The sequence below is a fragment of the Elephas maximus genome, chromosome 10 (genome assembly GCF_024166365.1).
Source record: "Elephas maximus indicus isolate mEleMax1 chromosome 10, mEleMax1 primary haplotype, whole genome shotgun sequence".
NCBI lineage: Eukaryota > Metazoa > Chordata > Mammalia > Proboscidea > Elephantidae > Elephas > Elephas maximus.
In genome coordinates this window covers 47,193,182-47,218,839 of record NC_064828.1, presented here as the reverse complement: position 1 = coordinate 47,218,839, position 25,658 = coordinate 47,193,182, and the positions used below count along the sequence as shown (strand labels likewise).

The following is a 25,658-nucleotide window of genomic DNA, read 5'->3' as shown; positions in this document are numbered from 1 at the left end:
ATAGTGACCGAATAGGATAGAGTAGAACTGCCCCTCAGGGTTTCCAGGGAGTGACTAGTGGATTAGAACTGCTGACCTTTTGGTTAGCAGCCGAGCTCTTAACCACTGCGCCACCAGGACTCCACTCAAAACATAAAAACCAGCAAACCCATTGCCATCAAGTTGATTCTGACTTACAGTGACACTATAAGACAGAGTAGAACTTCCCCATAGCGTTTCCAAGGAGTGGCTGATGAATTTGAACTGCCAGCCTTTTGGTTAGCAGCGTAGCTCTTAACCACTGCACCACCAGGGCTCCAAAAACATAGGAGGGGTGAAAATCAAAATACAGTTTTTATTATTAACATGTTATTTAAGAGCTCTGCTTATACTTTTTAGCGACTGACTCATTATATTGAAGTTCCATATTGTTAACTTTCTGTTATTCCTTGATGCTTAGATTTTCTAGTTTTTCACTATTACGTAAAAGCCTTTTAAATTTATAGTTAAGTGCTTGAAATGACTCTTAGTATTTTGACTGCTTTGAAACAGAAAGCTGAAAAATTAGAAGGAAAAAGAAAGATTGCATTATATTATTTTCAGTTTTACTCCCAATTTCAAAACCAAGGAAAATTAAAGTCCAATTTTGGCTAAAAGTATTTTTAAATTGCAAGATATAAATGTCTGGCTTAAATATACTTTTACTTAAGTTTGTATTAATGTATAAGTTTACCAGTTACCAAACCTGTTTGAGTTCTAGGATTGTATGTAAAATTTTGCAATAAAGACATAATCTTCTTAACCATTTTTAATGTAAATTTTGTGAAATGATAAGTAATAGGTTTTGTTTTTGTTTCTTTTTTTAATCAGTGACTTTTTTGAACGAACCATTCTGTGCAACAGTCTTGTGTGGAGTTGTGCTGTGACGGGCAGACCAGGACTGACTTATCAGGAAGCACTTGAGTCAGAAAAAAAAGCAAGACAGAATCTTCAGAGTTTTCCAGAACCACTAATTATTCCAGTTTTATACTTGACCAGCCTTACCCATCGTTCACGCTTACACGAAATTTGTGATGATATCTTTGCATATGTCAAGGATCGATATTTTGTTGAAGAAACTGTTGAAGTCATTAGGAACAATGGTGCAAGGTAAACTACTTTTAATATTTTTTGGGTAATTCACATTGCTCAACATTCAGAGTATACAAAAGGGTGAACTGAAGAAAGCTTCTCACTGTCTTTCAGCTTTCCTGCTACCCTTCTTAGAGATAGCCCTAGTGTTTGCAGTTTCTTGTATGTCTTTCCAAAGCTAATTTATGCATATTCTACCCAAAAAAGTACGTGTGTGTGTCTCACACACACATATCCCCTTCTTTCAATGCAGCGATAAATATGTTTGTATCCTGTACCCTTTTTTTAAGGAACCCTGGTGGTACAGTGGTTAAGCGCTTGGCTGCTAAGTGAAAGGCTGGCGGTTCGAACCCACCAGCTGCTTTGTGGGAGAAAGATGTGGCAGTCTGCTTCCATAAAAATTACAGCCTTGGAAGCCCTATGGAGCAGTTCTTCTCTGTCCTATAGGGTCACCGTGAGTACGAATTGACTCAGTGGCAACGAGTTTGGGTTTTTTTTTTTTTTAATACCCTTTTTTTATTTAACATCTTGTACATTAGTCCATTACAGTATAAACCAACTTCCTTCTCTTTTTTATTTATTGTATAATAAGTTCCCCTATATGGTAGTCCATCTTTATTTAAGAGTAAAAAATCTTAGATTAAGAAATCTACTGTGTCCACGTTTTGTTATGTAGAAGTTTAAATATGCCTGTATTGCTGTTTTTTTAGTAGTTCTTTAATAAGATAAGGACTGAGTTTTGTACACTCTCCTGAGTTCTCTTTTACCCACCTCTTGAAGAATAGTGTGGATTTTTCATATAGGAAGATTTGAAATGACTTAGTCTGTGGCACTAAATTAAAAAAAATTATCAGTATTTTCCTAAAGTCTTAGCATTTGATTGACTAGTCACTGACATTTATCATGGCACACTTTATTTTGCGTTAAAATATTTTATAGCCCCTTGCTTTTTGGGAGAGTGGCTATGAAATGATTTTTGGACGCTCCCCTACTACTCCTAACCCCTACTTATTGGCCAGAGTACAGGTTTTTTTTCTCTCTGAATTTTAAACATTAGCAATCAAAAATTATTTCATTATGTTCTTTATTGTCTTTCGGAGAATAATATTTTTTCATAAGTGGTAACCTCAGAATAATGTCTTAACAGCTTACTATCCATTCTGGTTATTAAATGCTAATCTTTATGAATCTTAAAAAGCCAGTCAGTGTTTATATTAATATCTGAAGTTGTTTGGATTTGATTTTGGCAAGTAATTGAAGAAGTTCTTTTAAAAAATTATGGAAGCAACAAATACTAAAAATTTGTATCCTTCTAGAAGGATTTTTTATCTCTGATGGCTTAGTGGTTAAGAGCTGTGGCTGCTAACCAAAAAGTTGGCAGTTTGAATCTACCAGGTGCTCCTTGGAAACCCTATGGGGCAGTTCTACTCTGTCTGTAGCTTCGCTATGAGTTGGAATTGACTCAGCAGCAATGGGTCAATGACTTTTGGAAAAAATTATATTCATTTAGAAAAATTAGAAAATTTTGGTAAACAGAAAAGGGAATTCACCAGTAATCCCACAAGAAAATACCCTAATTAAAAAAAAAAAAAATTGTATTATAAATGCTGTTTTGGAGTATGTTTAATGGTTTATGCTTTTGGTGATAAGTTTAGAAAATAGATTTTTGCATATGATCTTTATAATCAAATGGAATAATAAGGCCGTGTTTGGGGACCATGACAATTTTTTCTCTTTATAGCTATTGTTTTTATTTGACTTATGCCAAAACTGTTTTGTAATTTACAAATCATTGTGATACATTAACCTTTAACATTAGAAATACTGCTTAAATCTAGAAGTTTAGTAATTCAGTATTTTCTGCATAGGCTTTTTTTGTTTTATTTTAAAAATGGACTTCAGATAGTTGGAGCTATTAATAGAAATAGTAAACTGGAGTACATTGTAGAAATGGGGAATCTGGGAGTAACAATTTCATCAGAATTCATTAGGAAACATACTTCTTCCTGTTTAAGAAGTTCTTCAACTGTGAAGCATAAGAAATTGGTGTTTTTCTCCTGAAAAATTGTAAGGTTTAAATTTCATAGTATGTATTGCCTACTCTTAATCTGCGATCATGCCTAGTATTCACCCCTTAAATATGACATCCTGAATGTGTTCTTTTTAACAGTATAAGAAACCCTTTGATATATTTAAGCATAGAATTGGGTTAACCTGAAATGCTTGTAAGAACACAAGAACATGAATTCTGTGCTTGACAGTTTTTGTCACATAAAAACTAAGGTTAGTTTCAGTTATTTAGATCTACTTTTTAGATCCTCTGCTCCCTAGATCACTGAGATTATAGGTAATATAGGGTTAGGTTTTTTTCTGAGGGTTAGGGTTGAGAAGGTAAGGTTTGAGACTAGAGAAAAGAGACAGCATGGGTAAGGGTTTGTTTTGCTAACACATTTTAGGGCTAACATCTTTCACTGAGTTATTTTTTTTGTCCTCTTTAACTATTTGCACTAATGAATAGGGAGTATTAGGTAATGTAAAAATTATAAAAAAAAAACTAAGAGATAGCATGTGAAATAGGATTTTAATTGGGAATGATGACGTACAGGAAAGTCATGAAGTAAAAGCGGGTTAGGTAGAACATGAAAGAAACTCAAGGCCAGTGATAATTCAGTAAGTTTTTAACCTAAAGCAGAATATTGCCAGGAAAAAAATTTAGAAATAATTCAAAACCCCTCCTTTAGGATTAAGTAATGCTGATATTTGTTTTTCTGTACATTTTATAAATCAGCCACACTTCCCTATGAGATATGAAATAGGAACATAATCTCCCTTTAAGAGTTATACCTGTATGTGCCTGTATTGCTTCTGTACAATTGTCATTCAGAAATATTTAAGTTCTTTCTATGTGCTAGACGCTAAATTCAAGGGATATAACAGTGAACAGCTCCCCATTCATTAAGTCAAACAATCGTTTTGCTGCTCTTCAAATGTGCAAGACATGATCTCTGCCTCAGGGCCTTTGTACTTACTGTCCTCTTTGCCTGGAATTCTTTCCCCAAGATATCAACATGGTAAGTTCTTTTACTTTCTTCATATCTTCCTTCATTGCCATTCTGTCATTGAAGTCTTCTGTCCATCCTATCTAATTCAAGATCTCCCTGCTCCCAGCATTTTATATCTCCCTTTCATGCTTTTTTTCTTATTAGCACTATCTTATCTAACTTACTATATGTTTTCCTTATCTATTTTGTTTGTTGGTGGTATCCCTAACCAGAATGTAAGCTCCTCAGGAAATTTTGTCTGTTCTGTTCACTACTGTATCCCTAACACTTAAATGGCACATAGTAGGGGAACAACAAGGTGTTTGTTGAATGAACAGAAAATGATGGTGGTGAGGGAGACAAACAAGTATAAACAAAACAGAAATTGCAAATGGAAGTGTTCTGAAGGCAGTGATATGATAGAGAGTTATGGGGGGAAATGGTTGACACTTTAGATTGTACGGAGAAACAATACTGCTTCTGAGGAAATGACATTTGGTCTGAGACTGGAATGAGGGAGAAGGAGCCAGCCGTACTGTGAACCCTCTCTCTAGACATAGGAGGGAAAGGCCCTGAGGTGAAAATAATTTAAAATGTCTCCTAGGGCTTGGGCTGCTATATGGAGAAATAATTAGAGGGTGGCCAAGTGTGGAAGCCTAGAAACAGTTTGGAGGCTATTGCAACAGGCCTTGGAGTCAGATGGCATCAGTGCAGGTGAAAAGAGTTAGATGGATTTAGATAATTTTGTATGACCAGCTTACAGGGCTTTTTGATAGGGTTGGATCGTGGACTGGGCAGAAAGGTGTGCAGAATTGGATTTGTACCAAAGAGTTTCATCTATAGCTAGGTTTACCCAAGTATTATTCCCCATAGTATTTGGATTTAAAATTTACAAAATGTTATCTAGTCAAGGAGTATAAGAGACTATTGTTCAATATTGTTTTTAAACTGCGTTGTATAAAGATTATAGAATTCTTTTTAATCTTATAAACTGATGTCAATTTTAACATCAAATAGTGACCAACCAAATAGAGCTCGTAACTCTTCAACTATTAAAGTGGATCCCTGTGGATCTTCTGTGTTGCACTGGTGGAATGCTTTAAGCACTTTAAATTAGTGAAGTAAAATAGAAAATGAAGATAAAAATCTATAATATAGAGAATAGGCACTGAGAATATATTAGATTGGGGAATAAAAAAATGGATTTTTTTTTTTTTTATTTAGGCACTTTTTCATATTGTTAGCTTAAATGCTATTAGTGAATCATAATTAATGTTAAGAGGACAAAAGGGTAATACTAAATACATTGAGGTGATAGGATGAACTTCAAAGATACAAGTGAGGAGCAAATGCATTTATTTTTATTTAAATGTATTCATGCTTGGATGTCAATGACTATGTCCAGGCAGGATTAATAAAGAAGTTTTTGGCAAAGGGTTATTTGACTAGAAGTTTGAAAGAGAAGAAAAATGTTGGTTAGCAAAAAGGACTAAAGGAAGAAGTCTTCTTATTTAGGGTCAAAGATAGTATGTAATTTTTAACAACATATACTAGTTTAGTTTATTAGTTTTTTTTCCAGAAAGAATGCTTTCGTTGGTCGGCTTACTTGCGTTTTTACACAAATAAAGTATTATGTTTTAGTGCCCTTTCCCCCCAGGTATTTCTGTAAGCACACCGTGCTAATTTTTTAACAGCAAAATTAAAAATTAGCAAAGCACACTTATGAAAATACTGGGTGAGAGAAAAAGGGTGCAGCTGGCAAAAAATATGTAACATGCACATTATTTGTGTAGAAATACAGTGGGCATATTACTAACGTTTTAAGGTCAGAATTTCTGTTCCCCAGACAGGGAAAGTCCTAAACAGAATCCCAGAATTGTTGTTTTCAGTCTTTAGACTCTGATGACCCTACTATGTTCATAAAATTTATAATAAAAAGGAGGAGGCCATTTGGAACAGCTGTTCTTTCATTGGAATTCTAGGTTAGAGTGGGACTATATTCTTTAGTTACATATTGTTGGGTTTGCTGTATGTACCAGAGATCCAGATTTACAACCTTTATGGCTCCTGGACTGTCACTGCAGGGTAAATAGTCCTAACTTAGAACCCTTACGTATTTGCATAATAATATAAATTGGGAGGCCATTCCTGGGAAACTCTTTTTTATACTCTAAAAATACCTAAATAGTCACAAAAATAACTGAAATAGGAAATGAATCTGTTCTTCTAAATATGTTTAATACAAATACCGTATAAAGCTATGTTGTAAATGCTTCGGGGTAGATTAAACTTGATGCTTCACAAAATTGCAGTTTAATGAAGTTTAGACTTATCACACAAGCTTACTCATTTTCTTAAGTGTTCTGAGTTGCACTGTCCATTACAAGCATCTGTCTAAAGTGGATACCTCTCAAAGTCTTTGAATGGTAAATGCTGGGGGTGGGGTTGGTTAGTTTCTGTGGCATTTTCTTTGTTGATTCTTTGCACTAATTAATGCCAAGTGCAAAGAATCAACAGAGTCTCCACCAGAACTCATAGTCATTACTGTGAGAGTCTTATTTTTAGTAAGAAAGATGATAAAAATGGGGAGCGGTCCACAAATTGAGGTTCACCTCTTTGCTTATATATAAAGAAGCCAAATGTGTCTCTTTGAACTGGTTAGCAGCAGGATGGTGAAGTAAAAGAGTGTAGTAACTCTGAAGCTCTTAGTTACTGATGTTAGGAGGACACTGTAGACTCATCTCACAAAAGAGGGGAAACTATGAATAGCTAATTCTGGCCTGAAATCCCTGTTGGGAATAAAAGGGAAGCTCATATCGTAACAGTTAGTATACAGGATCAGGACTGAGGAATTAGAAAAATTTCCGAGTAAAACACCTCTCCCATGTCTTTTTCTGCCTCCATTGTTCTTGTGGCCAATGTAGGATCATAGTTTTTTAAGGAACACTTTTCTTCTTAGAGACTCCAAATTATTCTGTGAACAAGATAAAACCATAGTTTGCTTCCCATCTGCCTTGAAGGCCAGGAATATTACATATAAGTGGAATTTGTTTCACCTATGATTCTGATATTTTTAGAATGAAGTTGTCTGTCTTGGCTAGACAAATTCAGAGGCCACCCAAATATAAAGGGCAATGGAGAACTGAAGAAAAATAAAATAAGCTAGAATAGTTTTAATAAAAGGAAATTGTCGTAAAAGTACAAAAAGAAAAAGAAATATCAACTCATCACTAAGGGCCAAGAAAAATCCTTCTTTTAAATTAAAATCATATGTCAAGTGAATAACTCAGAGCAGGGGTTAAAGCACTTTTTCTATAAATGTGTAGTGAATATCATAGGCTTTGCAGGTCGTATGGTCTCTATCACAACTATTCAACTCTGCTGTTAGAGTGCCAAAGTCATACCTGTTGTCATCGAGTCAATTCCAACTCATAGCAACCCTAGAGGAGAGAGTAGAACTGCCACACAGGGTTTCTCAGGAGTGGCTGGTGGATTTGAACTTCTGAACTCTTAATCACTGTGCAACCAAGGCTCCGAAAGCAGTCACAGACAATATATAAATGAACGAGCATGGCCGTTTTCCAGTGAAACTTTATTTGTGGACGCTGAAATTTGAATTTTATGTTATTTTCACTTGCCATGAAATACACTTTTGATTTTTATTTTTAACCATTTGAAAATATAAAAACATTCTTAGCTCATAGGTTGTACAGAACAGGTGGTGGGTTGCATTTGGATCATAGGCCATTGTTTGCTGACTCCTGGTGCAGAGGAAAGAGTACTGCTTAAGTAAGAGTTATGTAGGATTGAATTCCCAGAGATCCTCTTTTTACCTACAACCTCAGAACGTGGCACACAGAGATGGCATGGTATAGTATAGTGGAAAGAGCCTTTGGAGCCAAACCAGTTCACTAGTTCTGGTTACCTCCTTTCCTAATCTGTAAAACTGGAATAATATCTATTCATATGGTGGTTATATGGGGCATTGGTGGTTCAGTCGTAGAATTCTCACCTTTCATGCGGCCAGTGCACCTTATACGCAGCCACCACCCATCTGTCAGTGGAGGCTTGTGTGTTGCTCTTACGCTGAACAAGTTTTAGTGGTTCTTTCAGACTAAGATGGACTAGGAAGAAAGCCTGGCTATTTACTTCCAGAAATCAACCAGTGAAAACCCTGTGAATTAAAACAGCCCAACTTATCACGGGGATGGTGCAGGATTGGGCAACATCCCATTCTGCCATGCATGGGGTCACCATGAGTCAAAGGCCGACTTAACAGCAGCTAACATCAACAACGGCCGTTTTATTAATTAGCTTTTACTGCATAACAAACTACCTCAAAACTTGGTGGCTTAAGTCAGTAGACATTATTCTCACTATTCTTTGGTTAGCTGGTACATGCTTGCGTTCTGCGCTGGCCAGGCTGGGGCTAGAGTGTCTAGATCCTAGACCCCAGAATGGCCTCATTCATGTGTTTGGGGCTTCAGACTGGCATGGCCGAGGTCTGCTTCCACATGGCCTCTCATCCTCCAGGAGACTAGCCCCAACTTGTTCCCAGGGTGGTGGAAAGGGCTCCTAGTAACAATAGTGGGCAAGCCCCAATGCGCAAGCACACTTCAAGCCTCAGCATGCTCCATGTGCCAATGTTCTACTGGCCAAAGCAAGCACATAGATAAATCCAGAGTTAATGTGGAGGGGATCAGGGAGGTGTGATTCAGTGGGGGCCATAATTCCAGCAATCTGCCAGTGGTTAATATTTGTTAGAAGCCCACCACAGTGCCTGGCACATAAAGTACTCGGCAAATATTAAACCCTTTCTGTACTTGTCAGGAATGACTCAAGAGTCTGACAGCTGTGAGGACTCATCTTTTTTCTAGACAGGCCCAAATTTTCTTATCTACCACCCATCTGTCAGTTTGTTGTACTGTGGTGGCTTGCATGTTGCTATGATGCTTGAAGCTATGCCACCAGCAAGGTCGCCCATGGTGGACAGGTTTCAGCAGAGCTTCCAGACTTAAGACAGGCTAGGAAGAAAGGCCTAGCAATCTGCATCCAAAAATTGTTGTTGTTGTTGTTAGGTGTCACCGAGTTGGTACTGACTCATAGCGACCCTGTGTACAACAGAACGAAACACTATCCTGTCCTGTACCATCTTCACAATCGTTGTTATGCTTAAGCCCATTGTTGTAGCTACTGTGTCAATCCATCTCATTGAGGGGCTTCCTCATTTTCTCTGACCCTCTGTTACTTTACCAGGCATGATGTCCTTCTCCAGGGACTGATGTATCCTCACAACATGTTCACAGTATGTGAGAAGTAGTCTTGCCACCTTTGATATTAAGGGGCATTCTGGTTGTACTTCTTCTAAGACAGATTTGTTCGTTCTTTTGGCAGTCCGTGGTATATTCAATATTCTTCTCCAGTACCACAATTCAAAGGTGTCAATTCTTCGGTCTTATACATCGTCCAGCTTCCACATGCGTAGGAGGCTAGTGAAACCACCATGGCTTGGGTCAGGTGCACCTTAGTTTTCAAGGTGACATCTTTGATTTTCAACACTTTAAAGAGGTCTTTTTGCAGCAGATTTGCCCAATGCAATGAGTCTTTTTATTTCTTGACTGCTGTTTCCATGGGTATTGATGGTGGATCCAAGTAAAATGAAATATTTGACAACTTCGGTCCTTTTCCCGTTTGTCGTGATGTTGATTATTGGTCCAAAAAATTGCCAATGAAAATCCTATGGATCACAACGGAATATTGTGCAAAAAAAAGTATTTTTCAAAAGGAAAAAGCTGCAATATTTAAACAGGTTTCACTGCTTTTTAAATTCTTTATCGTTACAGTTATCAGAGAGTGCCTTAATTATTTTACTTCTGTGCTCTGAGCTGTTTAAGCTTTCTTTTCATACATTTTTCTTGCAGATGAAAGAATGCTATCTAGTGGCAGTGAAAGGTGACTGCAAGCCTGGGGAAAATAGGATTTTTATTTGTTTTCCTGTCTTTGGGCTCAGTTTCTAGGGATAAAAAATGGGATTGTTTATGACTTTTTTCTTTGAAGGGGTAAAGGGTATTGTGATTTAGGACTGGAAGTACATACAAAGCCAAATTTTATGTGACTCATTCAATAAACATTTGAGCTTCTAATGTATGTATTATGTAATGTATTGGTAATAGGGATAGAGTGTACAGAGCAAGGATAAGTGAAATATATATGAACCACTAATATACAACTTTATTAGACTTGTGGATATATCACTGACACTCAAATAGAATGAATAAGATGATATAGATAGACAGACGTACAGATGGATAGATAGCTTTTGAATCAACTCGGACTCATGGTGACAGGATGAAATGTTGCCTGGTCTTGCATCATCCTCACAGTCACAGCCATGTTCAGATCCATCATTACAGCTGTGTTGCCCATCCATCTCACCAAGGGTCTCCGTTGCCCTCCTTGGCCCTCTTCTTCACCAGTCATGATGTGCCTCCTGATGATGGGCTCAAAGCAAGCGATTCAGACAGTGTTCTGTCATGACCCATAAGGTTTTCACTGGCTAATTTTCGGAATTAGATCACCAGGCCTTTCTTCCTAGTCTACCTTAGTCTGGAGGCTCTGCTGAAATCTGTCCACCATGGGTGATCCTGCTGGTATGTGAAATACTGGTGGCGTACCTTCCAGCATCATAGCAACATGCATCCATCACCGTACAACAAACTGACATATGGGTGGTGAGAATGAATAAAGGGTACTTCAGTGACAAATTAAGTTAGCCCTTCATTAATAATTTGCTGATTAAACATTAGAATTGGATGTTGTTTACCTTTTAGCTATCTTTATAAAGATTTGCTTGCGTTTTTCTTCATCTCCTTCTAGACTTAGCATTTGATTAGAAAATGAGTCAGCATTTGTATGATGTTATCATGTAAAAATGTTTAACTTTAGGGGTAGTAAAAAATGTTCAGGTTGTTTTGTGTAAACTCCCAAAAAAGGTATCTCTGAGTAGGTCTTCCAGCTAGAAGAATGTGAGAATGCAGGGAGTAATAGTATAATAATTTTGTCATCTTTCTTTGTTAGATATGTATATCATAATTTCCTTGCAAATTCTTATGCCTTTTTTATGTACTAAATTTTGATATACAGAAATCACCTGTCTTTATCTGTTTAACTCAAATTGTAAGGGAAACACCGCATATTGAGTTTTTTCTGTAAAAATAGAGATTTTAAAATTCATTTTAATAGCAATTATAGTTGAGTTCGAAACAAACTGTAGAATAGGCTTTGTTTACTAAAGTACATCCTGTCACCTTTTATTGTTTTTTAAAAAATCATATTATTTGTTGAATTTGCATATAATAAAGTTCTTTAGTGTATAGTCATAACCCACCACAATAAAGACACAGAACTTTTTTACCACCCCCCAAAATTCCTTTGTGTCCCTTTGTAGTCAACCCTTGTCCCCACCCCTTAGCCTCTGGCAGCCACTGATGTGTTTTCTGTCCTTATAATTTTGTCTTTTCCAGGATATAAATAGAAATGGAATCATATAGTATATAGCCTTTTTTTTTTAATTTTAATAAAATTATGTATAACAAACCCAAAAACCCAGTGCCATCGTTTGCTATTTCAGCGTTTCTTACACATACAGTTTCGTTCCATTAGTTACGTTCGCCACGTTGTGCAGCTGTCACCACTGTTTCCAGAGTTTTTCACCACCCTGACCCTTAACAGGAACTCAGTGTGCCTTAGTGTGTAGCCTCTTGAATCTGGCTTCTTTCACTTGAATTGCTTTGACACCTTTGTCAAATCAATGGGCCATATAAGTGTGGGTCTATTTCTGGACTCTGTTCTGTCCCATTGCACTATAAGGCTATTCTTTGCCAATCTTACACTGTTGTGATTATTGTGCTGTGGTTTTTGTGGTCATTAGCTGCTCTCAAGTCAGCCTTCAACTCATGAGGATCCCATGCACAACAGGACAAAATGCAGCCTGGTCCTGCGCCATCGCATGATTGGTCACAGATAGGACCATTGTTATCCATAAGGTTTTCAATGCTGATTTGCAGAAGTAAATTGCCAGGCCTTTCTTCCTAGTCCATCTGAGTCTGGAAATGCCACTGAAACCTGTTCAGCATCATAGCAACACTCAGGCCTCCACTGCCAGAAGGGTGGTAGCTGCACATGAGGTGCAGTGGCTGGGAATCAAACCCAAGTCTGCCACTTGAAAGGCAAGTATTCTACCACTGAACCATCAATGCCTCCATTATTACTGTAGCTTTATAATAATACAAGAGTCCTTGGGTGGTGCATACGGTTTGTGCTTGACTACTAACCTAACAGTTGGCCATTTGAACCCACCCAGTGGCACTGTGGAAGAAAGGCCTGGCAATATGCTTCCATGAAGATTACAACCAAGAAAACTCTATGGAGCAGTTCTACTCTATAACACATGGGGTTGCCATGAGTCGGAACTGACTCAGCTGCAGTGGGTTTGTGGTAATACATATAGTATACATTACTTTCATCTTGTATTCCGCCCCCCATGTGAAATGAATGCTTTGATTTCGAGTTAATATTTTCTTAATATCTATAATTAGCATTTTAAAATTAAACTTTCTATTTGAGATAATTGTAGATTCACATGCAGTTATAAAATAATACAGAGAGATCCTGAGTACCCTTATGCCCAGTCTTACCCACTGGTAATATCTTGTAAAACTGTAATACAGTATCACAGCCAAAATATTGATGCTGATACAGTCATGATACAGAATATTTCTATCACTGTAAGAATCCTTCATGTTGCCCTTTTATAGCCACACCCACTTCCTTCTTGCCTTCGTACCCTCTTTTTAAATCATAGGTTGTTAAATTTATTTTCCTTCAGAGTTTCAATTTTCTGAAGAATATGACGTGAAATCTGTGTTTCTAATGGCAAGATAACTTTCAAATTTTAAATAATAACCTTTACTTGGCTGAATTGAGGAATATAATACTGTGACCCATAAAATCGATTTAACATAGGCAGAATGTTTATAAGCTGATCAGTGTTTAATAAAAACAGCTAGTTCACCTAACATTAGATTGCTTTCCTTTATTTGTTGTGATTTACTTTGGAAGTGTATAATAGGAAAAAACTTCAGTGGCATAAACAAAATACAAATTCCTTTCTCCTTTAAAATAAGTTCAGAAATAGTCTAGGGTTGAGTGTGGAAGGTCCACGAAGTCATCAGGAACCTAGGTTTTTTCTTGTTTTCTGTTCCATCATCCCCAGATTGTGAGCATTGTTTTTGTTGTTCAGGATGACAGAGAGATTGAGGAAACGGGGGAAGCCTGCGTCTCTTCCTATGAGTCTGTCACATTGAGGCCAGTGTAATAGTTCTAAAATACTAGTACCATGTTGAAACAAAAGTTCAGTTGGTATCATGTCTATGGTGACTTTTCATTATATTTAATGTTTTATTGTCTCATCTGAGCATGTTAGTCTTAACCACCTCACAGACAGGTATCATGTCTTTTTTTTTTTTTTCCCCCAATTTTTTTGAACTCGCATCTAGTGATGTTGTTCGGTGCTGTGGAGTCGATTTCAACTCATAGCAACCCCATCTGACAAAGTAGTATTGCCCACAGGGTTTTCTAGCCTGTAATCTTTATGGCAGCAGATAGCTGGGCCTTTCTTCCATGGAGTGGCTAGGTGGGTTTGAACCACCAGTGTTTTGGTTAGCTACCCAGTGCTTAACCATTGCATCACCAGGGCCCCTGGGATCATGTCTTTTTATATGTTTACATCAGAATGCTAGGCCCAGCATATTACTGAGCCCACAAATACTTAAATGCCTATAAATTTGAGAACACTAGTTGGAATTTTAAACTATTTTTCATGAAGTTTAAATTAATTTGGCTGATACTTCAGCCAAACTTAGTGTGCTTTTAATATGATAATTTTGAATATTCAGGAGTTTAAACAGCATACCGGTAATATCTAGGTATTTGGAAATGAATTAGAAATGTACAGGATTTAATCTATATGCTATCTTGTAACTAGGATTTTCTTAAAATTTTTATTTATGTTATATATCTGTTTTAATAATGGTTTTAGTTTTCAGTAAGAATCTAATAATTTCTTGTGATAGTTACAAAAGGTCAGATAAATACCAGTTGGAGAAATAATAAGACCTTAGTTCTCTGGTTCATAGTCTGAGAACAGTTGGAGCAACTCTGACCAATTTGTCCAAAAACTAAGTTATAAATAAAACAACCTTTTTCTGACCTCTTCTTTACCAATGACAAGTAATCGACATAATTCGCGGTCTTTTTGTTTGAAGGAGCAAGCTTGTTTAGTGGTCTGGTTTTCTCCAGTTAAAACAAGGTATCACATAACCTCTTTAATTTGAAGTGGGTTTTTTTTTTTTTTTTAACTTCGAATTAATCAGGTTCACTCCATTTCCTACCTAGAGTATTGAAGTAATTATCCAAGTGCAGCATTTTTTATAAATGTTCTTGCACCTGTATTGCAAGAAAATAAAAGGCTAATGAGGCAGGACGGGGGGAGCAGGTGTGAAGTATGCCGTAGGTTTAACATATTCCATTTTTAGAGATCCAAACAGAGGGGTCAGTCCATTTGCTGAAGTGGATCTCCCTGGGCTTCTAGTCTTCTTCCCCTTTGCTGTTAACTTTTCACCCAAAAGCTTTGTAAAAAATTCTGCGTTTATCTGAGTTCTAGAATGTCTTATACTTTGCTTTTGTCTTAATGACCTGTATTTTGAAATGTTAATTGTACTGTGACTATTAAAGAAAAAAAAAATTTTTGTGTGTAATATATACCATTCCAAAGTATTCTCTACATAAAAGACTATTTCCATGTCTAGCTTATTAACAAACTTGGCTAACTTCTGCTGTGCCATCATTTAGTGCTTACTGCTCTTCCACAGACTTGAAGCTTTCACTCTTAAATGTGTTTAAGTTGCTAGCACTTTAGGAGCCTCTCTACTGCCTAGGCTTGAAGCTCTCAGGTATTCTTGAATCAATATAGTGCTGCCGTTCCCCCTCAGCTTTAGTGAGTGGAAGGCCAGCTAGAAAGTATATGGGCTTCCACATGAGACAGTTAAGGTTTTGGCTGTACTGTTACTGGTCGTGTGACCTTGAGCAAATGGTTTAACTTCTCTAACCCTGAACTTCATCTTCATTCTCATAAGTCACATTTTTATCTGATACATAAGCATTCTAATAATAAGACCGTCTTTTGCCCTCCACCTTCTACTGTACCCTCAAATATGGAGCATAACTTTATAAAGTTTCTGTACTCTCACAGACCCTCTAGCAGGGTCTTAATTCATGATTCTCTAGCCTGTGTTTTTTTTTTTTTTTTACATCCAATCTTCTTTGGACTCTTTAAACCAAGACGTGGTAGCAGGTGGGTTTAAAGACAGACTACGTCTCTTTGGAGATCTATTAGAAGGTATTTACTTGACATCCTGAGTAAATGAACTTCGGCTAAACTCCATTGAGATGCCCAGCCTTGATTAGACTGGCAAAGAATGCTACCTGTGGTTTGGATGTGGCGCAAAGCTAATAGCAGCATTGATAATAAATATTATTATTTAAACATTTTACTACATTCTGCATGGCCCTATGCTATAACAGTTTTCTTCTCCCTTCTTCTTCCGTCAGGGGATTATATTTCTGTCTGTTAATTTTCTGTTGGTTTTAAATAAATTAATCCTTAAATTATTGTAGCTCTGTGGACCTTACTGGAGTCATAGACTGTTCCCTTCAGTGGACTGTTGGACCACTTTAGGCACCGCACCCACCCTCCCTGGGCCCAGGGTTGACCTGTTTATTTTGTTTCTCCTTCATGATCATTACCACCTACAGGTACTCACCAGGGCTGTGCTAGTAAAGATGATCTCTTTTTCTGTCTTTGAAGAAACCTGTCATGAAGTTCACTGAAAAACTTCATGATTACCTCCTGGAAGCCTGCGTAATATTACAATCCCTGGATGTGATGTCTAAGGCCCTCAAAAGTGGATCCATTTGATTTCTTTTGTATTTTATGTGCAATTCATGCCACTAAATTATAGAGTTTTTTAAATCAGTAAAACTAAATTATCACCAAGTTTTTTTTTTAATATTTTATTGTGTTTTTGGTGAAAGTTACACAGAAAATTAGTCATTTAACAATTTCTATACATGTTGTGCAGTGACATGGTTTATACTTTTCACAGCATTGTCATTATTTCCATTCTGGTTGTTTTGTTTCCCTTAATCTAACTTCCCTGTCCCCCATTACCTTCTCATCTTTGATTTAGGGAAAAAGTTTACTGTTTGGTTTCATTTAAATGGTTATTTAGAGGAGCACAGTACTCAAGAGTACCACCAACAAGTTTTGATATGACTTCCTGTAGTTGTTCCTCTTTGAAAACACTGGCTTATTTCTACCAGCCAGTGTGAAAGTCAGCCCACAATTCTTTTGACACCATTTCCGTTTGCTACCAGTACAAGCTTGGTAGTTGAACTTTCTCAAGCTTTACTGTTAGAACAGCAACAAAAAGTTTCTTTTTTCTTCTTTAAGAGCAGACTGAAAAGGACTAAAATTATGGTGCATTCAATTAAACCTGTATAAGTCTCAGGGTGAGAGAAGATGAGTGAAAGGTAAAGCTAAGATGCCTTGAGAGCTTTGAATTTACACAAATAGTCTACGTTTTGTTGATTCTTAAACCTTGGGGTGTTGTGGAATCAGTTGGTTTTTTCTTTGTTAATAGCTGGAAACCCATGGTCTTGATTTTCTTTGTGTCTAACAGCAATATTAAAACCAGCTACAGTCAAGTTGATTCAGACTCCTAGCGACCTCATGTGTGTTGTAGTAGAATCGTACTCCATAGGATTGTCAATGGCTGATTTTTTTTCAGAAGTAAATCACCAGGCCTTTCTTCTGAGGCACCTCTTTGTGAACTTGAACCTCCAACCTTTCTGTTAGCAGCCAAGCATGTTGACCATTCACAGTACTCAGGGACTCCATTAGGTATTGTAGCGGATACTAAAGATGCTCTTTTCCTAAAGGAGAATATAAGCAATACACTAGATCATTTTTTTTTTAGATCATACACTAATGAAAATAAGTGCTAGGATATTGCGAAAGTCTACCAGCTTCCCAAAATGAGTTAGTACTGAATATACTGTTTGTTTTTCTGGAGTTTTGTGATTCGAAATTCATTTTGAATAAATGTAAGCAAAAAAGGAAACTTACCGGTTTGTTAGAATTGAAGGAAAAGTAAAACAACCAAACCAAACGTGAGATGAGTAAGGCTCAGCTAAGTATGAGGAAGAATAGGAATAAGAGAACTGATTGCCCCTAGTATCCCTGCCATCTCTCCTGTCTTCTCTCTTGTAAGTTGTGTATTCTCTCTCACTGCACACTAGCCTCCTCCACATGATAGGAAACATGGCTGCTGAAAGCACCAGAATTTTATACCTTACAGATTTCATGATGGAAGAGGGACTAGTATTTTACTTCTGGTTTCCAAATTTTAAAATCTTAAGAAAAGATGTATTGGCTTAGCAAAAGGTGCCCATCGCTGTATCAGCTAACTCTGGCTAGGGTCTTGTAAGAACATGGTAGTTCTAATGGTAGTCATGTGGTAGAGAGTGAAATATGGGAAGAATGAAGTTCCTAGAAAAAGGGAGCTGGCGAATGGACAAGCAATCCCATGGGTGTCCGTGATATATCAGAACTTGTTTATGGTATGGCTAACAAATTGAATGATCCAAAACCAGAGAACCAAACCTGTTGCCATCGAGTCAATTCTGACTCATTGCGACCTTATAGGACAAAGCAGAACTTCCCTATAGGGTTTCCAAGGTTGTAAATCTTTACAGAAGCAGACTGCCATGTCTTTCTCCCATGGAGTGGCTGGTGGGTTGGAACCACTGACCATTCAGTTAAGAGTTGAGCGCTTAACCCCTGCACTACCAGGGCTCCCACTAAATGAATGATATAGTCAGCAAATTAACCTTGAACCACTTTTTCTCAAAGAATAGGGATTTGGCCCATTAATAGATATATATGTGTTTAGGATATTGTTAATTAACATCTGTTCACCTGAGAGGTGTAGCAGTGCCATGGATGTAATTCCAGCAATGCTATCCCGCTTTCTGATTTATCACCTGTAGTATTTTGCTTTTAACTTTTAAAACTTTGTCCCTTTTTTTTTTTTTTTTTTACGGCTTTATTGAGTGAGATATATTTCACATTCCATAAAATTCACCCATTTAAAATGTACGGTTTAGTGGGTTTTAGCATATTTATAGGGTTACAGAACCATCTCTACTGTAGAGAGTTTAGCCAAACTACACAGAGAGCGCAGCTCACACTAGGCTACCCTCACTTTAGACACCAGCCTGAAGTTTGAGGGTCTCCAAGACCTTCCTCACTTGAGAGCAGCTGGCTACAAATTCTGAGGTCCCCACAGTCACCCTCAGGGGTAGGGCATGAGAGTCTCTAGGGAATGAGGAGAAGAGTTTATGCCCAGGAGTTTCTAGAAAGCTGGAGATGAATGTAAGTTTTGCAGGATACTGAACAGTGTGTCCCTTAGCAGAGGGAGGCACAGGAGTAGAAAAGTGTTGGAAGAGGTGATAAGAGGAAAGTAAAGGATGGAAGAGAACACTTCTGATAGAATAATATGAACAGTAATAGAAGATGTAGACTTTTTTTTTTTATTAAGTTTTATTGAGCTTCAAGTGAACGTTTACAAATCAAGTCAAACTGTCACATTTAAGTTTATATACACCTTACTCCATACTCCCACTTGCTCTCCCCCTATTGAGTCAGCCCTTCCAGTCTCTCCTTTGGTGACAATTTTGCCAGCTTCCAACTCTCTCTATCCTCCCATCCCCCCTCCAGACAGGAGATGCCAACACAGTCTGAAGTGTCCACCTGATACAAGTAGCTCACTCTTCCTCAGCATCTCTCTCCTACCCACTGTCCAGTCCCTTTCATGTCTGATGAGTTGTCTTCGGGAATGGTTCCTGTCCTGGGCCAACAGAAGGTTTGGGGACCATGACCGCCAGGATTCCTCTAGTCTCAGTCAGACCATTAAGTATGGTCTTTTTGTGAGAATTTGGGGTCTGCATCCCACTGATCTCCTGCTCCCTCAGGGGTTCTCTGTTGTGCTCCCTGTCAGGGCAGTCATCGGTTGTGGCCGGGCACCAACTAGTTCTTCTGGTCCCAGGATGATGTAGGTCTCTGGTTCATGTGGCCGTTTCTGTCTCTTGGGCTCTTAGTTATCGTGTGACCTTGGTGTTCTTCATTCTCCTTTGATCCAGGTGGTTTGAGACCAATTGATGCATCTTAGATGGCCGCTTGTTAGCATTTAAGACCCCAGACGCCACATTTCAAAGTGGGATGCAGAATGTTTTCATAATAGAATTATTTTGCCAATTGACTTAGCAGTCCCCTTAAACCATGGTCCCCAAACCCCCGCCCTTGCTCCGCTGACCTTTGAAGCATTCAGTTTATCCCGGAAACTTCTTTGCTTTTGGTCCAGTCCAGTTGAGCTGACCTTCCATGTATTGAGTATCGTCCTTCCCTTCACCTAAAGCAGTTCTTATCTACTAACTAATCAGTAAAAAACCCTCTCCCACCTTCCCTCCCTCCCCCCCTCGTAACCACAAAAGTATGTGTTCTTCTCAATTTTTACTATTTCTCAAGATCTTATAATAGTGGTCTTATACAGTATTTGGCCTTTTGCCTCTGACTAATTTCGCTCAGCATGATGCCTTCCAGGTTCCTCCATGTTCTGAAATGTTTCACAGATTCATCACTGTTCTTTATCGATGCATAGTATTCCATTGTGTGAATATACCACAATTTATTTACCCATTCATCTGTTGATGGGCACCTTGGTTGCTTCCAGCTTTTTGCTATTGTAAACAGAGCTGCAATAAACATGGGTGTGCATATATCTGTTTGTGTGAAGGCTCTTATTTCTCTAGGGTATATTCCGAGGAGTGGGATTTCTGGGTTGTATGGTAGTTCTATTTCTAACTGTTTAAGATAACGCCAGATAGATTTCCAAGATGTAGACTTTGGATGTTGAGAAGGACATCAAGGAGCCTAAGTCAGGATCTCCTTTCTTATTTTCTAATATTAAAGGGCTGGGAATGGGATTTGAGAAGGGAGGGAAAAGTTTTAGAAAGCTGATTTGGGCCAACAGAAACAATATCAAAACTAAAACAGTTGCTATCATGAGATCCTAACTTTGAACTCATGGTAGATTCATAGTTTCAAGGCAGAAAGTAAAGTTGTTGGACAAGAGGGAGTATGGAGAAAGCAGGTGGATTTTTTTCTAGCATTGAAAATTGGCATAGTAGAAATGTGGTGTTAAAGAATACTGGGATTATGGTGCTTGAGTCTGAAATTGCAGCCTCTAAAATCTAGATAGAGGGAGGCAGAGGTTAGGGAAGCCAGTAGAGTAGAGTTCATGACCAGGAGGCTTTCCAAAGATGGAAAAGCACAACAAAAGTTACAGTGAGAATAAAAAAAATTACGATTAGGAGAATTTTAGATATTAAAATATTAGATGCTTTGAAAAACAGTAAGGCTCAATACGTATAATGAGGTATTGTGCCAGGATTTGATATTCTGAACAGTGACTTCAGTTAAGAACGTGATTGCTAAGAATCTTGATAAGTTGACCTTTAAAATAGTGTTGTGTTGTTTTAAATTGCTTCTGGCCTTTGCTTGAATTGAACGTTACAGATCTTTTTTTAATTAAATTTGTTGCATCAACTGACCATAGTTTCTACAAGACAAAATAGCTTTTCAGTTGTTCTAAGTAATTAGGCTGTTCTGTAATGTTTGATTGTAAAGTAACAGTTGATTTGCATTTTTAAATGTATCATTTTATTTCAGATTACAGTGTAGGATTTTGGAAGTCCTACCTCCATCACATCAAAATGGTTTTGCTAATGGACATGACAGCAATGTAGATGGAGAAACTATTATCATCAGTGACAGTGATGATTCAGAAGCACAAAACAGCTCTTTTCAAAATGGGTGAGTGATATTTATTAGTTTTCAAATTGTTTATAAGATTTTTCCAGTGAAATAATTTTTTCTTTCACTCTCTTCCTCCCTGTCTAGGGATACCATGGTATACTACTCATTAAGTAATCTGGTTCACAACAGATTAGAATTTTCAAAATTAAAACTAGTTAAAGTAGTTAACCAATTGGCTGGTTAACTCTAGCCAGCTATGTAAGAGCAATTGAAGCTAACCCTCATTCACTTATATTCATACATTTTTGTTTTCTTGAGAAAATTCATTCTGTACTTTAATTATTAATACTTATTTACTGTATGGTCCATATGGTAAAGAAACTCTTAAACTTTCTAAAATTCAGTTAATTGACAACCTAGGCAACTGAGTACTACTGGAGGAAAATCACACTGTATATAGATTGGCATTGTCTACATGTAATTTAAAAACTCAGTGAAGTCTTCAACTGATTAAAAGTTCTTTTCATGTTTCAGCTAAGTTCTCTCCTCTGTTCTCTACAACAGCTATTCTAAATGTTCGGTGCTCCATCCTGTTCTCCTGTTGCCCTTTACGCACCTCAAACTTTAAAAAGCTCTCTTCAGCCTACATTGTGTTGATTTTTTTATTCCCTATCTTCATGAAATGGTAATATTAAGAAACCTGAAGCCATTGTTACCCTGAGTACAAAGCAGATTAATTCAAAATCACCGTTGTTTTTCTTTGTCACCACATGGATTCCGACTAATAGAGACCTGACAAGACAGAGTAGAACTGCCCCATATGACTTCTAGGCTATACTCTTCACAGGAACAGATCACCAGGTCTCTTCTGCTACCACCAACCTTTTGATTAGCAGCTGAGTGCTTAACTGTTGTGCCACCAGAGCTCTTAAATCCCAGTTACAAACCCAAAACCCACTGTCATCAAGTTGATTCTGACTCATAGTGACCCAATAGGACAGAGTAGAACTGCCCCATAGGGTTTCTAAGGCAGTAAATCTATATGGAAGCAGACTACTACATCTTTCTCCCTCAGAGTGGCTGGTGGGTTCAAACCACCAGACTTTTGGTTAGCAGCTAAACGCTTTAACCACTTCACTACCAGGGCTCCTAAATCCTGGTTAGCAGTAGTAAATATTTTGCCTGTTGTACGTAGCATTCGAGGAAGACTGCCACTGGTGAATCCCACTTGTGCTGGTTATAACAAGCTCATTACAAAGTTTAATTGAATTTGGACATAGATGTAATCAGCCATAATATCCTGTCTAAATATGCTGTGCTTTACCTCTTGAATATAGGTACTTGGGGTAGACCCTTGAGGTGGGAAAAATGAGTCAGCTGGTAAATTATTTTATTAATAGACATTTTAAACCTGTTTATGAGCCTTTCGCTGTACATTAACATGGTAAAATGCCTAATTGTAGATTGCTATCGCAGTATCCTGAGGTAACCAGATAACAGGAAAGGTGAAATGTAGTCATTTTTGGACCCTTATTCCATTGAGTTATTCCCATTAATTCCTAACTTAAGTGAGTAAATTTACTTCTAGGTTACTCTCCCCTAAAAAAACAACCTAGATTTTTCTCATTTTCAGTAGATGGATTGAGGGGAGGAGAATGAAATAATTGTGAGGCTATATAACAGCACTCACATATGTCATCTTACTTATTTCTCAGAACCAGCCTATTTAAGGGTAAGGTGGTCATGTTTGCATATCACTGAGGAGAAATGGGTGTTTCAGAATTAGAAAATTTGCCCAGAATATGTCTGCAAGATGTACTAAGGCAGCACGTTTAGCATTGAGCCAAAGTGTTCAAAATGACCACCAAGAGTTTTTTGATACATTTTGATACATTTGGGGGGGGCATATTGATAATTTTTTCAAAGCCAAATGCAACATCAGTAAAAGAAAGAAATGAAAGGCCTGACTTTTTAGAAAATTGTATTCACTCTGAACATACTAGATTACTTATCAGGCTGGACATTGATTGCAGCATCTGATTAAGCTAAGTAGTAGCTGCATATTTACCTTTGTCGGTCAGCTTTTGTTGGTGGGCAGCGGTCAAGGTTTTAGAGAGCACGGTCACTCAGTTTATTTTCAGGATTGGCATTAACACCCTAAACATGTTTTCTGAACTAAGCTTTTGAACAAGAATGTTCTTTCTTCTCGTCACAAAGTCTACTCTATGTATACTTAGCAGTCTTGGACATTTTAGTGGTCTCTGGCTCTGAGAGAGCCTGATGCTCTTGCAGAACTTCTAATACCTTTGCTAGAATTGAACTCGGGTAAAGATACGAGCCGTTTTCTTCCCAGTTATTTACCATGAGATGTATGAAAGAGCCTTAGATATACCTATCTAAATATACCTTTGAGTGACATGAGGCTAATTTTTCTTCATATCATACGTTTTAAGGAGCATATTGATTATAGTCATATCACTGGGATATGATGGTATAATCTACACACATCTACTTTGTGTAGATTATATAAGAAATACCTTAAACTGAGAATTATTCATTTACGTATCTACAAGCCAATTTTAATTAAAAAACTTACTTCTCAGCTATCATTTGTAGTACTAGATAAAAGTCTGAACTGTAGAGAATATAATTTGTGTCATATCAAAAGAGGTTTAGAGTTTGTCCCTTAGTCTTTGTTTCTGAAATATTACACATATATCTATCTGCTCTGTGTTCCTTTCTTTACCCTTTTAATGTTTGCCCTCTGAGAATGGGTTCAGTAGTGTTATACTTAATGTGAACTATTCCTTTCCTCCAAAAGTTACTAACGTTTTTAAAGAAAATTATGTGTGAAATTCCTCACAATTTGGTGAGGCAGCAGTCTGTATAATTACTTGATACAGGTTTCCCCTCTTAAGAGTCAGTTAGTAAAGTTGATCTGCAATCACAAATTCTCTGAAAACTGAACTAAATTGATACAGCCCTGACTAAAATATTCAATACCTTACTATCTGATTTCAGTAGCCAGGTGTGCCAGATATATAGGTGAGTTTGTAGAAGCAGCTAAATATGGTGTTTGTAGCAACTTAGGTTAGTAGGTCAATGACACTTTCCAGTAATATACTCTGTTGTGATTTAAGGCAATAAAAATCTAAGATAAATTGAACTTCTTAGCTGTTTTCTTAATTGAAGTGCTTTGATTGAAGTTGTCAAGGATTTCATTTTACTTGGATCCACAATGAACAACCATGGAAGCAGCAGTCAGGAAAACAAAAGATGCATTGCATTGGGCAAATCTGCTACAAAAAGACCTCTTTAAGTGTTGAAAAGCAAAGATGTCACCTTGAAAACTAAGGTGCACCTGACCCAAGCAATGATGTTTTCAGTCACCTCCTATGCATGTGAAAGCTGGACAATAAGTAAGGAAGACCGAAGAAGAATTGATGCCTTTGAATTGTGATGTTGGCGAAAAATATTGAATAAAGCATGGACTGCCAAAAGAACGAACAAATCTGTGTGAGAAGAAGCACAACCAGAATGCTCCTTAGAAGCAAGGGTAGTGAGACTATGTTGTACATACTTTGGACCTGTTATCAGGAGGGATCAGTCCCTGGAGAAGGACATCATGCTTGGTAAAGTAGACGGTCGGCGAAAAAGAAGAAGTGCCTCAATGAGATGGATTGACACAGTGGCTGCAGTGGGCTCAAGTATAACAATGACTGTGAGGATGGCACAGGACCAGGCAGCATTTCTTTCTTTTGTACGTATTGTCGCTATGAGTCAGAGCTGACTTGATGGCACCGAACAACAACAACAAACTGTTGTTTACAATGGATCAAAGTTTTATGGATCCATCTCTAGGCAGATGTTGTTGTTGTGTGTCTTAGAGTAGATTCTGACAGTGACCCTACATGACAGAGTAGAACTACCCCATAGGGTTTCCTAGGCTATAATCTTTTTGGAGGCATATCTCTGGGTCTTTTCTCCCATGGAGCTGTGGTGGGTTTGCCAGCCTGTCGGTTATCAGCTGAGTGCTTAACCATTGCACCACCAGGGCACCTTAGGTAGATATTAGTTAAAATACATTATAAAAGTGTCATTATCCTTGTCTGAAAATAACACATAAGACTTTTTTTTTTTTTTAACATCCCATATCCTGGTGGTGAATTTCAGAAGCACAAGGGAAAACTAATTATTTTGGGAACTTCTTGAGGAGTGTGTATCTAGTTGCAAAATACTATAGGCACTGCATTCCTGTCATGCTATATCATCTGGCTCTAATGATAACTTGTCTAGTTGTTAGTAAGATTATAAAGTCTAGGTATTATTTTTAAAGAAGTAGACCTAATTGTTTCACTAGTTATAGTCCATGTGTGCCAATTTAACGTGTGAAAAATAAGGTTAGCAGTTTAAATTTCCAGAAATCGTACCACCATAAGTAACCATCTGTGCTACAAGCTTAATCACCTGGTGGATTGCCTTACAGAATAGTCATGGTAAATATAACATGA

General features: G+C 37.5%; 1 protein-coding gene across 2 annotated transcripts in view; it reads left to right on the top strand.

Annotated features, from left to right (window-relative positions):
* BAZ1A (bromodomain adjacent to zinc finger domain 1A) overlaps positions 1–25,658 on the top strand; it is an 88,665-nt gene that overhangs the window by 10,378 nt on the left and 52,629 nt on the right. For both annotated transcript variants that reach the window (XM_049898596.1, XM_049898595.1), the window contains 2 exons: positions 850–1,128; positions 21,061–21,204. In XM_049898596.1, coding sequence (XP_049754553.1) covers positions 850–1,128; positions 21,061–21,204 — 423 coding nt within the window. The remainder of the gene's footprint in view (positions 1–849; positions 1,129–21,060; positions 21,205–25,658) is intronic.